The 18264-nt window shown below is 41.7% G+C and overlaps 1 protein-coding gene across 12 annotated transcripts in view; it reads left to right on the plus strand.

The window, feature by feature from the left end:
- Positions 1-18264, plus strand: part of LOC118556348 (receptor-type tyrosine-protein phosphatase delta-like) — a gene marked incomplete at both ends in the record, with an annotated part of 57081 nt that overhangs the window by 8514 nt on the left and 30303 nt on the right. For 5 of the 12 annotated variants that reach the window (XM_036133377.1, XM_036133382.1, XM_036133380.1 and 2 more), the window contains 14 exon segments: positions 840-950; positions 2793-2804; positions 3201-3470; positions 5868-5977; positions 7652-7849; positions 9308-9433; positions 9531-9678; positions 9810-9958; positions 10135-10279; positions 12762-13064; positions 14169-14362; positions 16319-16345; positions 16939-17056; positions 17345-17932. In XM_036133377.1, coding sequence (XP_035989270.1) covers positions 840-950; positions 2793-2804; positions 3201-3470; positions 5868-5977; positions 7652-7849; positions 9308-9433; positions 9531-9678; positions 9810-9958; positions 10135-10279; positions 12762-13064; positions 14169-14362; positions 16319-16345; positions 16939-17056; positions 17345-17932 — 2499 coding nt within the window. 12 annotated transcript variants of the gene reach the window in all.

The following is an 18264-nucleotide window of genomic DNA, read 5'->3' on the forward strand; positions in this document are numbered from 1 at the left end:
TTTTTTTTTCGCCTCTCCACACCATCTTTAAAAGAACCTCTGGTTGAATTTTTTTTTGACGGTTTTTCTATTTTCAGGGAGCGAGAACGCGTCGGTCCCTTCCCAAGGCTTTGCGTATGTCGTTTTTTTTTTTGTGTTTTTCTTTTCAATCTGTTGGCCTTGATGGAGCTCGATTAATGTCTTTGCCTTCTTGCTTACTGGGTGTGTTTTTTAAACTGACATCAATCACACTCCTGATCCCTCTGGTGGATCCGTTTTGGGATATCTGACTGCCACGGCAATATCTTTGCAGATGTTATCCTTGAAAACTGATTTGCTTCACAATGTAACTAAATCTCAATTTTCAGCCAATATTTTTATTTTTATTTTTTTCCAAAATGCTGTATTGGTGCAATTTTTTATTTTATTTTTTGTCATATTTTTGCAACGTTGTTTATGTGTTTCTGTCTTGCATGAAGACAATTTTCTCAATTTGTGTAGACTTTGTGTCTCCTTTTTTTTTGGCTTTTTGTTCTCATTTCTACATCAGCGAGGGGATGCTTGTTTTGGGGCAGAGTCGTGCTGAAATTGATAAATACTTGTAAAAGACAGCTATGACTCCCTTCATAGTCTTCCTTGAAAAGAGTCTAGCTCATTTGCGGAAAATTGCCCTCAATTATTTTTCCCCCGGAGATTCAAAAAGGCTAAGGAGCATTTTTTTTTTATGTGTAGTTTGCTTAGTTACCTACATGTCTTCCACGGCTGTGTAATTGCTGTTTCTTCTGCTCTCTGTGTGACTCCTTTCTGTCTCTCTTCTACCTTCTCTCTCTCTCTCTCTCTCTGGTGCTTCATCCATCCAGGTGCCCTACAGATAGAGATGAGTGAGGAAGGGGATCAGGGCAAGTATGAGTGTGTTGCCACCAACAGTGATGGGACACGCTATTCCACCCCAGCGAACCTGTATGTCAGAGGTAAGTCCAAGCCATCGCCCACTTCTGCTCGACACGGAATATTAAACAAAAACATCTATTTGGAAAGACGGTAGACATCTTTGGGGAAGACCGGTGTTATGCCTTGCTAAAGTATTTATATCCCTTAAACATCTTTTTATATATATAAAAAATTGTGGTAGGCCATTACGAAGTAGTGTATAATTTTTAGATGAAAGGAAAATGATACATTCTTTACTTTTTTGTGACAAATAAAAATCTGAAAAGTGTGGTGTGTCATGGCTTTGTGCTCAGCTCTCAGGTTTACCCCTAGCTTTTAGTATCTCACATAGTACTGTTTAATTCCCTGTTTAATGGAAACAGCATGGCACAACTGCAGACTTTGGTTGTCTTTGCAACAAATTTGGCCTTTGTGGAAGAAGGGGCAAGAAGAAGAAAAAAGTCTGGTTTAAAATGTTCCATAAAATATGCAGGGGACACAGAAAAGCCTGTAAATGTTGGTGGTCTAACTCAGAGCTGATAGGAAGACCGATTTGGCTAAATATGTGTTAACCCTGGAAAAAGGTACTGCCAAAGGTACAACTGAAGAGTTTAAATGAAACCATATTCATGCGTTTGCATGGCCTAGTCAAAGTCCAGATCCATATCTGTCTGACAATCTGTGGCAAAACTTCCAAAAATATTTTTACAAACACTCTCCATTCAGTCTGATCGAGCTTGAGTTTGACCAAAAATAAATAAATCCACCCTCTAGATGATGAAAATGATGTGGAGGCAAACTCAAAAGATTTGCTCTAATCAGAGCAAAAAGTGATTCTACAAAGTGTTAACTCAGAGGAGCTGAATACAACAAGCACGCCACACTTTTCAGATTTATTTTTTATTTCTTTTTCCTACTTTGTGTTGGTCTCCCACATTAAATCCAAATAAAACAAATTGAAGTTTTTTGCTTGGAACATGACAAAATGTGTTCACCGGGTAGAAATACTTTTGCAAGGCACTGCATATTTAGGGTGATTTAACGCTGTCACCTGCAGAATTTGAGGTCGTTTTTGTTTTTTTCACTCATCAACAGGGCCACGTCAAAAGCAGCGGCTGGGCTCATTTTTCTCTCACGCCGTAAATCTCCTCTGCCCCGCATTCTTAGCCTTTAGACCTCTTAAGAAAAACCGAATCATTGTCCGGTTAGTACTTGCGTGTCTTCCCCAAATCTGACATGCGTCTCGCTTCCGCAGGCGCTGTCAGCCTCCCCGCTCCCTCGCCACACTCGCACATCTACCCGCCAACGTTTGAATCCGGGGGACAATTGTCCTTTCCTTGGACTTTTCTACGCTTTTGTCTGCCCACTCTGGCTAAAAGATTTAAAAAGCACCAACAACAGAGGGGGGCATTTACACAAATCTAGCATTGCTTCTGGGTGTATGTTAAAAAAAAAAAAAAGCGCACACATACAACGGCGGTGCACACAGGCGGCTGTGTCAGATGCTGCGTATCCAGCAAGGAGCAGAGAAACAGCGCGGAGCCAGTGATGTGTGTCTAACAGCGCTTGCAAGGCCGGTAAGAATCTTGCAGCGGTGCTCAGCGAGTGGCTGACAGGCGGTCTGTGGAGACAGCTGGCAGGGGAGGCTGCCTTAAACTGGAAGGCTTTTCACCAACATCAACCGTCCAATATACCGCTCTGTTTAAATGTGCTCTATTTTTCTCGCCGCTTTTCTTCCTTCCTTGTTCTCTCGCTCTTTCTCTTGCCTTCTGTACTTAACTTGTTTCCTCTCGCCGTCTTTTCTGATATTTCCTGTCTCCCTGTTTTTTTCTCTTTCCTACGCCCCCCCCCCTCGCTGCGCTTTGTCCTGCCTCCCTCTGCAGAGCTACGAGAAGGTTGGTACACTAATGACTGTGTGGCTTTTTTTTGAGGCTCCTGCGACTCTTTAACAAAACACCCATTAGTGTTTCTGCGTATCTCAGATTGTTTTAGGACGCTGTCAAAAAAAAATAAAAAATGTATTTTCCCCCTGTGTGCTTTTGCAGTGACATTTTTGTTGTGTTGTTGCGGGTTCATAAAACCTTTTACAGCGTGAGCTTTTATTGGCATTGATAAAACATGTTCATATTATACATGAACCCCAGCAGTGATGTCCTCTCCGTATGCTTGCGGTCCAATCTAAAGCCTGTGAAAACCTCATTTAGACCCTGATTGTTTCTCCTCCTTTCTGCAAAGCCTGCAAATTCTAATCATGTCCCTCATCTTGCCCCCTCCCCCTCCATCCACTTTAGTGCGTCGCGTCCCCCCTCGCTTCTCTATTCCCCCCGCCGACAGCGAAATCATGCCCGGGGGGAACGTCAACATCACCTGCGTGGCGGTCGGCTCGCCCATGCCGTACGTGAAGTGGATGCTGGGAGCGGAGGACCTGACGCCCGAGGACGACATGCCCATCGGCCGCAACGTCCTGGAGCTGACCGACGTGCGCCAGTCCAACAACTACACCTGCGTGGCCATGTCCACGCTGGGCGTGATCGAGGCTGTGGCGCAGATTATTGTGAAAGGTGAGTCCTGCGGATGGGATGGGACTGAGAGAGGAGGCGGGGATGATTCTGTGACGTCGTTTATAAAGCTTTGTGTTTTTGAAAGAGCAGAATAGAAGATCTTTTTTTTCCTTTTTTTTTTCTTTGCAGCGAATTTAAAGTGCTTCTGTGGCGCTCTTATAGCAAAGAAAAAAACATGTTCCCTTTTGGTGTTCAGGTTTGAGCAAGGACGTAAATTATCCACATAATCAACCATGCAGGGTGTATTGCCTTTACCTGACTCCGCCAGATAGATTTGCTCCGCATATCCATCTGGAAACCTTCCGTTGAAGTAATTTTGGGAAGGGGCGAAAATACTGGTTAGCTGATTGGCCTATGTTGGTGATAGACGGGCCAAATAAACCAATCAGATTCGTCGTCGCTCGTAACAGAGCGACGACGAAAACACAACCACAAGCCAAGCTACTCTTGCTGCTGCAGGTAAAGGCTCGTTAGCTCAGCAAATAAATACTCTGTAATTCCGATAAAACTTGCTCGATAGCCACGCTAACGCTAGTTATATCGGCTGAAGCCGCCATGTTCTTTAGACTGAACTGTTGCGCTTCTTTAGACTGAACTGTCGCTCCTCGTTGCGTCACACCTCAACCCGCCTCAAAGCCAACGCTGATTGGACGTTCGTTTGGTGAACGGCTCAAATTTTCTTTAACGGAGAGTAGCCAGACTGATCTGCGAGTGAAACCTTGAAAGCTCGCGAGATCAGGATGGTCTCACGAGGCTAGTATTGCCTTGCGATAGAAGGAATACACATTAAGAGTTATTCCATTTTTTTCACGTTACAACCTTCGGTGGATTTTGCTGCCTCCCCACAGCATGATGCTGCCACCATGGGGGGTCGTGTGTGGTGTTATTTTCCGCCTCATTTAGGGGTTTCCATGCGAGGCATGTTTCTTCAGTGTGTTTATTGCGTCTCCTACCTGACCCATCGCAAACTGCACACGCTCACGTCTTTTGTGACAACAGCTCTTTTCTTTCCTCTGCTCTATCAAGACTAGAGCTGGGGATTACACTACTAATGACTGTCATGTGGATATATTTTCTGCCCCCTGAGCTTTGCAGCTCCTCCAGAGTTATCATGGAGGTTATAGCTGCCTCCTGCCCTCCTCCTTGCCCTGCCTATAACTCTAAAGCTGTGTCATACTCTTCCCACTTGCATTGCAAAAACAGAAGTACAAATAAGTAAAAATGTCTTGAAATTAGTGCGTTTGTCCTCGATTTGAGCAGGTAAATAAGATTATCCGCCAATAGAATGAGTATTTTTACCCCTAAAATAAGATAATTAGATATACTGCACTTGAAACAAGATGATGGAGATGAATTGTTCCTATTTTAAGTGCAAAAATCTTATTCCATTGACAAATCATCTTATTTACCTGCTCAATTTAAGGGCAAATGCACTGATTTCAAGAAAATGTTAGTTATATTTAGTTCTGTTTTTGCAGTGTGTGGATGATGGGTTACACGCAGCTCTATGAGATGTTCAAAGGATGGATGATACGTTATAACCTATCCATGCTCAAAATCTGTGTTCCTTGGTCTTCATGATGCAGTTTGTCCACTAATGTTCTCTGACAAACATCTGAGGCCTTTACAGAACCGCTGGATGTACAACAGAGATTAAGTTGATCTCCGATGGAAGTTAGTAGGACGGGATTTAGGGGCATCAGAGGCAGGGATGCTGAACAGTGGCGCGCTCCACGTTTCTCTGATTCTTCTTTTGAAAAACGTTTGACGACAACATACTATCGTACTATCGTTTCCGGTTTTGCGCTGCTTTGTGTTGGTGCGTCCCATCAGATGCCCGTAGCACACGCTGACGTTTGTGGCTGTAGCTGCCTAGAATGTGACAGAGCTCATGGATCAGCAAGTCTTCTGCGTGGCACTGTGTGCCTGAGATAGGACACTTAGTAAAAAACAGTCTTTTCAGACAAACAATCAATAAAACAGAAATAACCTAAAAGAATATTAATTGGGAGCGTTTTTAAATATGTTCACTGTCCACATAGTTGAACGATAACACAGTTCACTTTATAGTTTTACGCCGAGACTAAACTAACGACACACTTTTGATAGGATTTGCCGTTTTTAATTTCTAGTCAACAATGGGAACATTTTAAATGATTTACAAAGCAAGAGATAAGTGTCTGAGCCGACGTCTATAAGCTAGTGGTCAGATTAATTTGGTTGCCAATTGTCTTTCGTAATTGTTCATTTCTTGGCCGAGATTACGGCCACCTTATCGTCGTGGCGCCGCGCGTGTCTCTTCATGTCACCGTGTTTCAGCGCTGGCGTTCAGACATTTTTTCCATGATTTCTAAATGGAAGATGGATGAGATTGTGTTTTTCTTTATCTCCCTGCAGCCCTGCCAAAGGCTCCCGGCGTCCCTGTGGTGACGGAGAGAACTGCAACGAGCATTACCCTCACCTGGGATTCTGGAAACCCTGAACCAGTCTCCTACTATGTCATACAGGTGTTCAGCAAAAACCCAAAAGCATGTGTATCATTTTGCACTTACACACCATAGAACTATTAACATTTATTAGTACCCCCAATATAGATCTACCCAAAAAAAGCATAAAATGTATATTTTTTAATATTTACTTGTACAGCTCATTCTCTATTCTGTCCAAGGCTTGCTGAGTGCAGTGCATGTGAGTTAGTCATGCGTTCACATTAAACTGTCCGGGGTGGGCCGCACTTTTTAACGCTTTTACATACTTTACTATAGGTTATAAATCAACAGTAAAAGAAAGTTTCCCATTTGTTGATCGAGTCTGAATCCTTCGTGGCTGCCTCTCAATAGCACGAAAAATACACTGCAAAAACGGATCTAAAAAAAAAAGTTAAATGTTCTTAAAAGTAGTGTTTTTGTCCTTGATTTGAGCAGATAAATAAGATTATCTGCCAATGGAATGAATAAATTGACCCCTAAAATAAGATAATTAGACATCCTGCACTTGAAATAAGATGATGGAGATGAGTTCTTCCTATTTTAAGTGCAAGAACTTTATTCCATTGGCAGAATATCTTATTTATCTGCTCAAATCAAGGACAAATACACTCATTTTAAGGAAATTTTACTCATTTTTAGTTCCGCTTTTGCAGTGTACATTGTATTCTCCACCATGATCACACAATATACAAAGCTAGGCAAAGCAAAGACTACGCAGCCAGTAAGTCTTGAAGAGAAGACGCTGATGTGCCAAACTTCACCAGAGCAGCAGCCATGCAGAGAGAGAGAGTGATTCATATTCCAGGGCCGATCCCACTTCATTTGGGAGCCCGATCCAAAGCCTGGGGGCCCCACTGAGAAAACCGGACCTTTTTATTTGTTTTTTTTCTTTTAGTCTGAAACATTTGACCTAATAAACAGTCATGAATTACCAAGAAAAGGATCAAAACATCAACCTGTAAAAGTTACATAAATAATCAAAAAATTGGCTCAGTTACATTTATTTTAAAGGAATTGGCGGCAGTACCGATAGCGTTAAAAAACTAAAAAATATTTCATAGAGGATAAGTTTCCTACCTGAACCAAGGTTTGATTTTTTCAGAAATGTTTTATGTCAGATTTTACTACTGCTGTATAACCCTAAAATGTTAAGGCTTTTCATGCGTCTTTAACGGGGGTGCCAATAGTTTAAGATCACACCCTTCTTTGCAGCACCTTTAGCACACATTCCTGAGTCACAGAACCTCCGATGTCTAAAGCAATTGTTTTTTTTGGGGTTTTTTTTTTTTGTTTTGTTTTTTTATATGAACATAAACCATTATTAACAGCTCATTAAGCAGGGCTGTAAAACAAAAGAGCCTCCGGCTGGCGATAAACTTTTAAATTCTCAATTTGCTCAAATGGGATCCGCTGTCATGTGGCTGCTCTCTTCCCAGAAGCAGCAGCCAAATTAAATGTAGGAATAAAAAAAAAAAAATTGCGCTGACTGATCCCTCTGTTTACAAAAGACATGACAGCCACAGCTGGGATGTCATGTCTCACGTTTAGGTACGTAGACTGAGATTTGGACGGAACCGGTAATCAAAGGATTTTGGGTTATGTCATTTTTCCATCTCTATGTACGCCTTTAATCACGGACAGGTTCAGTTTGTGACTCCTCTTTCTTCTTTCCATGTGTCTTGCGTGCTCCAGCATCGTGCCAAAGGTTCAGACGACCCTTATAAGGAGATAGATGGCATCGCCACAACCCGCTACAGCGTCGGCGGCCTCAGCCCGTACTCCCACTATGATTTCCGGGTGGCGGCTGTCAACACCATCGGTCAGGGCCCATCCAGCGACGTGGTGGAAGCTCGTACAGCAGAGCAGGCCCCTTCATCGCCTCCACGACAGGTAGCAGGACGCCTTAAAGGGGTAGTTTCTGGGTTTTTGTTCTTGGTGTCCTGGCGTTCAGAGTTGTGAAAAGATATTTGCCTTCTTAGAGTTTTCTTCCGTTCTTGCTTTTTTTTGTGACACTGGAATGTTTCAGAACATCAGCTTTATTTTCTGAATCAGACAAGGCCTTCACTTTGCTTTTATCTGAGACATGCAGACGTGCACTTGCTGCTGTGCCTTGGATCATTGTCCTGCTGTGTTACCTAACTATGCTTCAGCTCAAGGTCGCATACTGATGGCCAGACGGTCTCAGGACTTTCTGGTGGAGAGCAGAATTCATGGCTCCACCCTTCACAGCAACCCATCCTGGTTCAGAAGCAGCAAAGCAGGCTGAGACTACCACGCTTCCTGCTGCCATGTTTAACTGTTGATATGATAGGGGGTTTTCTGGAAAAAAAAAAGATGTTATTTTTACGCCAGATTTAATGGTATGTGCACCTTAGAAAAAGTTCCACATTCCTCGTGTCCAAAACGAAAACAGAATCCAAAAGACTTTTGCCAAAAGTGTTAAGAATTATCAATGAGGTTTTCTGGCAAATACGAGACATTTCTTTCCGTTGTTTTTGCTCAGAGACGGTTTTCACCTTTTCTACCATGGATGCTGTTTTTCGTTGGTTTCTTACGTAATGTTACACCCTGAACATCGACTTTAAATGGGACAGGTGGTTCCCTGCAGTGCTTTACATGTTCTTATGGGGTCTTTTTTTTTACCTCCTGTATGAGTCGTCAACCCATTCCTGGGCTAAGTTTGGCAGGCTGGTCACTTGGTGAATAAGGGCTTTCACTGTTTCACTGGAGTCCCAAAATGTTAGAAATAGCTTTTGTAACCCTGTCCAGACTGACAGACGTTAATAGCTTTGTTCCTCGTCTGGTATAGAAAGTCTTTAGATTTTGGCAGAGCGTGTTGTTTCTAGGATCCTTTGGCCTATGCACCGCTGAAAAAGCCTGATCACGGCAGTGTTTGGACCTGGTCCTTGGTATATCGAACAAAAACTGCTTTGGAGATCTCGAAGAGCTGCCAGGCACACGACAGCTTAGGAATTCAGACAAATAAGGTGCCTTAAAAACAAAAAAAGTAATAGTTTAAACTCTATTCTAAAATGGACATGAAGCCATTGTAAAGTGGATAATACTTTAGTGCTTGGAGGTGTCGGTTAGAAGACGGGCAGCTGTATTTTAGACGACTGAAGGCAACTGAGGGACGACTGAGAGAGACGGAAATAAAGGACATCATAACAATAGTGCTCTTCCAACCTTTCCCACTAGATATTAGCTTCATCCTCTGGGATCTAAAGCATGAAGTTCAGATTTTATTTGCCTTTACCTCTATGCACCATAGCACAGAGTAAATGGAGTGGGAACTAAATCTTTATTGCATCAACTATCTCTGATGAAGCCCTTTTTTTCCCCCCGCAGGTCATAGGTCGGATGCTGAGTGCTACAACGGCAATGATTCACTGGGACGAGCCAGAGGAACCTAACGGTCAGGTGGTTGGCTACAGGGTGTACTACACCTCAGACAACACGCTGCCAGTCAACCAGGTGCGTGGTCCCGTGTGCCCGGCTTCATTTTCATTTCTGACGCCACGTTAAGCTGCGTGAAAAGATCAGCATGCATGTGTTGTGTCGACGTGTGCAGTGGGAAAAGCAGATGGTCCGAGGCACCAATTTCATCACCATCCAGGATCTGACCCCTAACAAGACTTATTACATCCGAGTGCTGGCGTTCACCTCTGTAGGAGACGGACCCTTGTCCCAAGATCTGCAAATTATAGCCAAGACTGGAGGTAAACTTAGAGAAACAACGAATGGGCCAAGCTTTGTTGCGCTGTGAAAAATGCAACCTTTTATAATTACACAGAAGTAGTCATATTTATTTATTATTATTATTATTATTATTTCTTCTTCTTATATTTAGTTCCATCCCAACCGTTAGACTTCAAGGGGGAAGCCAAGTCTGAGACCAGTATCCTGTTGTCCTGGGTGGCCCCCTCCACCCAGGGGGGCCCAGACAGCCAAATCACAGGATACGAACTGGTTTATCGAAGGGTCGACGACACGGAGGAGGTAGGAAGGGAGAAAAGGGATGGACTGGTAGCAGAACGGGCTGTTTACCCGGCAATCGGATGGATGATAACGTGCTAAAAAAGTGGATGTTTGAGCGGATGGAATGGAGGGCGGAGAAAATATGACCTGACCCAAATGTTAAGAGTTTCCTCTTGTGTGTGTGTGCGCCTCTTCAGAGGAAAGTGAGCTTTGAGCCAGCCACCTCCTACCTGCTGAAGAACCTGAAGCCCTTCTCCGCCTACACCTTCCAGCTGGCCGCCAAGAGCAAAAATGGGATCGGAGCGTACACCAACGAAGTGTCCATTGACACTCCGCAGACACGTAGGTCCATCTGAGCATGCTGCAGGGTGTGAAGGCGTGTGGTTGTGTTTGGGAGATTGGATTTGAGAGGAAGAGGAAAACGGCTTTCAGTTTTGACAATGCAAGGCTAGAAAGCCAAAATGGTGCTAAAACAATCAATACACAGAGCCTCAAAAGGTATTAATACCTCTTGGACTTTTTCACAGATTGTCACATTAAAACCGCAAACTTTGCTAAATGGGCACTTCCAGAGACTGATCTGTATGCCCATTTTTCTTTGCAAAACATATAAAGCTTGGTCAGATTGGATATCTGAGGATCTGTTAACAGTAGTTTTCAAGTCTAGCTACAGATTTTCAACTATATTTAGCTCTTTACTTTGACTGGGCCACTTTAGAACAGAAGAGATACATTATTGTCCCAACTAGGAACATTTCTTAGGGACTGAACACATGACATCGGCCATATATATCGCACCATAACGTGAAATAGAACAATAAATACGCATCCAAACACACTCAAATAACAGAGAATTTAGGGACAGAATTCAATTCAACAATATGCTCATAGCTTCTTTTCCATACTACCAGGAAATACACTATTATCCAACTTTGGACAAATACAAGACTGATTAAACCATGAAAAGAGGTATTTTACAACATCAAAGCTTGCTAGCAAGACCATCTACCTGAAGGTAACTGTTTAACAGCAGTAAAATATGCTTGCTCTTGATTACCTTGAATGCATGTAGCTTTTTAAAGAAATCTTCATCTATAGACATGCAGTTTATTCAAACTGTTACACAGCTGCTAATTGGCAGATGTTTCTTGTTATCTCTAGTATTTTTTTGTCTTCTGTTTGGTCTTCAAAGCAGCACTTGAGTGAAAATTTTAATACACTTTCATCAAAAGCACTATAGAGCATTTTCAACACATAGCTCCTTTAGCATAAGGAGATGTGATGTCCCTTACTAGCGCTAAGGAGCCAAAAGGAATCCCACGATCCTTTGCGTGACATGACGTATAAGCACAGCCTACCTCACGGAAATTAACCAAAATGTCCGGAGAGATTTTGTAGTTCGTTTTGGGAAGGCTATAGGCCTGGATTTGACTAGAATCATCCATGTGTGTTTCTGTTCTGTAATGACGTCAGAGTTACAGGCTGTCTGAAATCGGCACAGCTCCTTTCCTTCCCACGATAGAGTTCTTACTGTTGATCTCATGAAAGGTCAAGAAACAGGAGCTAGGAGCTCTAATTAGAACGTTTCTGATGCAGCCCCTGCTTAATTTCTACTGATTGCAGTCATGCTCCATATGTGCCAGGGCTTCTCCATAAAGACAGATTCCATTTTTCCAGTCTACATCACAGCAGAGACTGGGATGTTTTCAAACCCTGCCAATCTGGAACCCATTTTCAAAAACTGCCATTTTCAGAGAAAACGCTTTCCATTGTGATGTAGATGAACAGTAGAAACACAACAGAAAATCTTAACGTTTTAACTAAAAAAACGTCGGCATGGTCCTAGAGCCCAAGTTCTGCAGGAACACGCTAATGAGCCTTCCTTCTACTTCACTACTATGGATTACTTTGTGTTGGTGGATTTCAAGAAATACAGATAAAATACATTAAAGTTTTGGGTTGGAATGTGACAAAATTTGAAAATTTTCTAAGGGTGTGAATATTTTTTGCAGGGTACTGTACATGTGAATAAAAACTGTGACATTTTTAACCAAAGCTATTTTGATGGGTTATTTGTTGCATTTTCAAAACAAGGCCTTTAGGAATCCAGACCGTAACTGACTTCATGATTGATGCTCAAACAAATATGTGAATGAATAATGGCATCCAAAACCTAACCTCCAGACCGGACACGCATCACCCGCAGCATTAAAAACCGCAGTCGACGCTTCAATTCTTCTTCTGGAACGAAGGCGTCTTGCTGAAAAATTGTTTTAATTGTGCGGCTAGCTGAAATAAGACTTTTAAGAATTGTTGTCAACACTTACTTGTTGGGTATCAATCTGAGGTCTGTCAGATTCAGCCAGCTAAAGGTAAGAGGCCAGAAATTCACAGATAGAAATAAGAAGTCCAGAACGGATCACAGAACTTCACTAGGCTGAGGACAAGTAAGCAGGTATCTGTGTGTATAAAATCTCTAGTCAGTGTCTGTGTTACATTTCTTTTTAAGCCATCTACTTGTTTTCATTATTCAACATTTATGCAGATGTGGCACCCCTCATTCGGTATCTTTGTTAAGCTAGTTTTGCTTTCTAGTCACACAAAGTCATTTTTCACGCACAAGAAACTTTCGTTCTCCAGTGTTTTGTTTTCATTTTATGTTTCTTTGTCTTTTGTTTTTGTTCTCTTGTTTCTCATCTACTCAATTTCATCATCATTTTGTCATGGCAAACACCCGTCTCCCTCACCTCAACACTAAACAACTCGCACACACGACCAAATGACATTTACCCAACAACAACCTTCCTCAATACTGGCCTACCAGTTCCTTCAGCGCCTCCCCAGGACATCACATGCACCAGTCCCAGTTCTACCAGCATCCTGGTAAGTTGGGCTCCACCACCCCTGGAGTTTCAGAACGGCATCATAACGGGATACTCCATCCAGTATTCCACAATGGAGGGCAACAAAACGGCCAAAAGAGTTGACAGGATTCCTCCGGGAAGTTCTCCGTATCTCCTGGAAAACCTTGAGAAATGGACTGAGTATGGCATAACGGTTCGGGCTCTCACGGAGGCTGGGGACGGACCAGAAAGTTTGCAGCTGCTTATCCGCACTGAGGAAGATGGTATGTTCCCCAGACAAATACAAATATAACCCCACACCCATCTTAGGATGGTCCGCAGCAACTAACAATGGCTACCGGCTAATACTGAGTAAACTAACAACCACTGGTCGGTTAAGGCGTTTTGTCTTACCGTGAGCTGCTGTATAAATGAATGTTGCATTTCAGTGGCACTTTTAAACCTGCCCCGTTTTAACAACCCTCGCTTTTGTTTCCCGCATATACCCTCCAGAAATGACCCGAAACTCAGAAATCTCTTCCTAATATCCATTCTCTCCAGCTGCCCCTGTTTCTTCAGCTGACATTTTTAGCCTTCGGTGTTTACCTGCATTTTTTTCCTACCCCCTAAAGGAAGGAATTGATATTTTCTTAAATAATGATAATGATAATGCTGAGAAGCAGTTATCAACAATTTATCTCAGTCGTTCCTTTGTTTTTCTTACTGAACTTAGAAAAAAAAAGTCCCACTGAACTTTTCCCTGATTTAAATAATTTGTCATGCATTATGACATGTATTTTTAGCTATTACAATGTATAATGTTCTGCTGTTTTTTTTTTTTTTTTTTTAACTCTTGCTTCATATTCTTTTTAGTTCTTTTAGTTTCATCAAAGCATTTTTTTCTAAGCCCACCGTTTTTTAGAGTGCTTTTACTGGAGTCTGTCAGAAAACAAAAGGTGACCGGAGGTTCCATTTTTTCTGTCCTTTTTTTACATTTTGGGTAGAAGTGCAGTTCTTGGCATCATGAGAGATGTCTTTCTTGATAACGGTATTTTCTCTTTGAATGACTACCACTTTTTTATCTTGCCCTGGCAACAAATACATCGCTATCTGCAATTCTTACCTCTCTCTACATTTGCCTCCTATACTTCACCGCTTTTTACCTCCATGACTTTCCTTGAGCACTCTCATTTTTACCTATCTCGGCTTTTTACCAGACATCAGAGCACTTTAAGACTTTTTGAAGGGCTGTATTTTTTTTTCCTCTCAGCTTTTGGGTATTTTTTTTCATCTGCCCGCTTATTTTTAATAGGACTAAATTGACAGCTTTTACTTTTAAGTGCCCATCACCTGTGACCCTTGACCTGTATTCCAAAATGCATTTGTAGTTCCAAGTGGTCCTCCACGAGGGGTTGAAGCAGAGACAGTGAATGCCTCAGCCATTAGGGTGAAATGGCGCGCTCCAGCACCCGAGCTGCAGCACGGACAGGTCCGTGGTTACCAAGTCCACTATGTGCGGACAAACTATGGCGAACCGCAAGGTCAACCACTCATCAAGGACATCCTCATCGAAGAGTCACAGGTAACACAAACAACTAATCACTTACATTTCAAACTGTGTCAGGAGTAATTTATAAAAAACAATAAAAGAAGAAAAATAAGTCAGCTGCGGATCTTTGTCTTGAAATCAATAAGACAGAAGTGTCCTACCATACAGGATGTATATAAATAGTATAAACCATGCTAATAAATACTGCATTATTTTTTTTTAGAAATAGAACTGAAATATACTGGATAGTTCTTTGAAAAACAACCTTCTACAATAGTCAGATTTTTTATTAGGTGGTTTTTTTTTCACATTTTGGATTATATTTTTAAAAATAAAAATCAAATCCTCTTGCTAACCTTAAAAAAAGTATATTTTCTGGAGTATTTACAAACATGTTTAAAGGAGCAATAAGTGAAATTTTACCACTAGGTGGGCTGTTGAGCACCATCTGCCCCCTCCCTTTCCCTTCCACTTGTCACCCATCGCCTCTTATGTGCATATTGGCAAAGGATAAATACACAGCAAAATAGCGTCACTTTTCAGATTGTCTAGTGAAGAAGTAAGTAACTCATAAATTTATAATGCTGTTAGCAAGAGAACATTTCGATCCACTGGACGTGCTCGGCGCCATTTTGCGCCTACACATGCACGAGGGGCCGGCCAGGATTTGTAAACAAGAGACCGGAGAACAACATAGAGAGACGGTGTGTTATGTCCATATTCCATCTGAAAAGATACCTTTAGTTCTCCACATAACTATTTTTTAGTTCCTTCTATCTAAAATAATGAAATTTAGCTTATTGCTCCTTTAAATATAATTTCTACTCACTACAGACCATGAACAGTTCCTAGTAGGATATCTTTTGTTGTTCTACATAATCTTTTTTCAGAAAATGCAAGGCCTTTTGCGGCTCACCAATCCCAACAAAGATTTATTTTTATACCGCTGGCTCAGGAAAGCAAACAAACACACCATTAAAGTTATATTCAGTGTTGTTATTTATAAAACACACACAAGTGCGGCTCCTATCCGCTTAGCTAAGTTGGCTAGTAACAATATTCTAGCTAACGTTTTTTTGAGCTGTTTATTACAGAAATATATTGCAACTTGGAACACAAGACCTGACTGGCACCTCTAGAACAATTTCAAAGTGTTGATCTGATGGAGAGACCACTGAAAATGGAGTGGTACATCAACCAAATAGCCATACGAGAATGTGATGAGTTTTAAGGTGTTATATGAGAGATATCTGAAAGGTACTGCCATATGGGAGTCAGGGAACCACCCTTATGTAAAGTTATACCACCTATTGCACAATCAGAAAAAGGTACATAACCATTTAAACATTTTTTTTTTTACAGTAGAAACCTTTAAATCAGCTCATAACAAATTTGTGTAGTGATACTAAATGCTTAAAAAAGTAGAATTAACAAAGATAAATGTGTTTTAACATTATTTGTCTAACGTGTAGCTATTTTAGATTAACTTTCTATCTATAGAAATTAGGAGTAGGAATCTTTAGACACTTCACAATTAGATTTGATTACAATTCAGAAGGAAATCATAAATCAGTTATTAATATGACATTATGCATAACCATTGTAATTATCGAGTTTTGACATTTGTGAATCAATTTTGATCCCCATCCCCTATGCCAAAAAAGGGACTTTTGTGAACGTTTTGTTTATTATTATTATTTGGAGTAAAACATTGCATTCCTTCTTACCCCTATCTCTTTCTTTCATAAATGAAGCAAATAACAACACACCCCAACTTGTATTTGAGAAACAAATTAAGTGACTGCCTGTCTACATCAGGGATAATTGTTTTATATGAGATTTTCAAATAGGCTGCACCTCATTATTGAGGAAAATTTAGACTGGTATATTTCTGTGACTGTAAGGGATATGTTGTTGTTGATTCTGACCCAAAAGAAATTTCTAAACTGTGTATTTTCTGTCTCCCCCCTTTACTGCTTCATTGTTCAGTGGGAACTTGGGGACTCAGCTGAATATGTGAGTAAACCTCTTTTCGTCCATTTCATTCAATCATATGAATTAAATACTATGAATGATACTTACCTTCAAAATCTGGATTGTATTAAGAGCTTTTCAGTCCACTCAAGGTTCTACTTTTGTTCTGAACGTTCTTTGCCTTGAGAAAACATGCTTTTAACGTCCCGTAATAAGTTGAAATTTATTTGAATTATTTTGATTTTAACAAATAATAAATTGAAAAAAATGTGTATTGAATTGGCTGAGAATAAATGTGATACATTTTCAGTGTATTTGTGGTTAAATGGGAATTTGTATTAAACATAACAGTCATATAAATTTAATTTTTTTTTTTGTATTCCTTTTACAACTATTCCAAACGTAGCCACAGCTTTTGGCAAAGATAATGGAATCAGAACCTAAAGGGGCATTTCATTCATTTCAATATTATTGGTTATGTAGAAATAAGGCAACAAAAAAAGATCCAACCACAGTTTTTGTTTCTGTCTTCCTCTAAGTACTTGGATCTTAAGACCTAAATTTAAGTACTAAACTTTCAGCAATGCCAACGTTGTTTTGCTCATGTAGCTGACAGAGCCGCTGGTTGTTTTTAGGAAATCGTGCTCGGAGACCTGAAAGCAGACACAGCCTACTCTGTGTCAGTGGGAGCTTACACTGCAAAGGGTGACGGCGCTCGCAGCAAAGCTGTTACTGCATGCACCGCCCTGCCTTGTAAGTGGGCCTTCACAAACAGACTCACTGATTAAAAAAAAGGCTCGTTTATTAGTAATCATGTTTAGTCTCACTAATTATCATTAGAGGCTTTTTAAATCACTGAAATGGCCATACGTCACAATGTATCACCTTGTATTGGCATAAAGAAGCCGGTCATTTGGTGGCACATTATATGTATTGTACCGTTTTGCTTCAGATTAGAAATAATGTGCTTTGTAATTACCCTCTAATTATCTTTTCACCATTCCCCCCCTTCCCTACTCTTCCTCTCTGCCCTTTATCTAGTTCCTGAGAAACCCAAACTGCTGGTCAGTGCAACTGAAACAGGTACGGCCCTCCTGCAGTGGTACCCCCCTCCCAACCCGCCGACCCCTTTGCTGGGGTACCGCCTCACCTTCGGACGTGTCGACATTCTTCCCTTTACGGTGGTGGAGTTCCCCGCCAAAGAAACCCGTTACACTGCTCTGGATATAGAGAAGGGAGCTAACTATGTGTTCAGACTCTCTGCCAGAAACAAAATGGGCTACGGAGAGGAAACCATGGCGGAGGTGACCACTCCAGAAGACGCCCCGACTGGATACCCAGAAAGTATCGTTCTGGAGGAGGCTTCTGCCACCTCCCTCAAGCTGACATGGAAGTCGGTCCCACTGATAGAGCAAAATGGAAAAATTGCAAAGTACTCGGTGCTGTATAAGGATATAAACAGTCGGGGGAACGCTACAGAGGTGGTGGTGCCTGCTCCGGGGTCGAGTGTTTTGCTGGAGGGTCTGAGTGCCGATACCGTCTATCATGTCAGGGTGTGCGCGTTCACGGCCGTCGGTCCGGGGCCGTACAGCCCCAGCGTCCAGTTCAGGACGCAGCGGCTTGACCAAGGTAGGACTACACCCACGTTCTCTCCACCCAAAATCATTGCACTGGATGCCAGGACCAGGTTCAAATAGCTGACGTAGAGCAAATCCGCACATGCACACGGTCACAGACACTCAACATTTAGTGACTGCATCCTAAGTGTCCTTTTTCATTGTCTTGTCACTGTAGCCTTAGACCCAACAGCCTATTCCAAAAGCAAGGTAAGAGTCTTGGGTCTGGGGCAGAGTACCTGTCCAAGTCATGTTTGTTGATCAGATCAAATAGCTAGCTTGAGTCTGCTACTAAAGAATGCAACACAGGTAAGGCTAAATATGCTTGAATTTGCAGAGAAAAAT

The sequence above is a fragment of the Fundulus heteroclitus genome, unplaced genomic scaffold (assembly GCF_011125445.2).
Source record: "Fundulus heteroclitus isolate FHET01 unplaced genomic scaffold, MU-UCD_Fhet_4.1 scaffold_615, whole genome shotgun sequence".
Taxonomy (NCBI): domain Eukaryota; kingdom Metazoa; phylum Chordata; class Actinopteri; order Cyprinodontiformes; family Fundulidae; genus Fundulus; species Fundulus heteroclitus.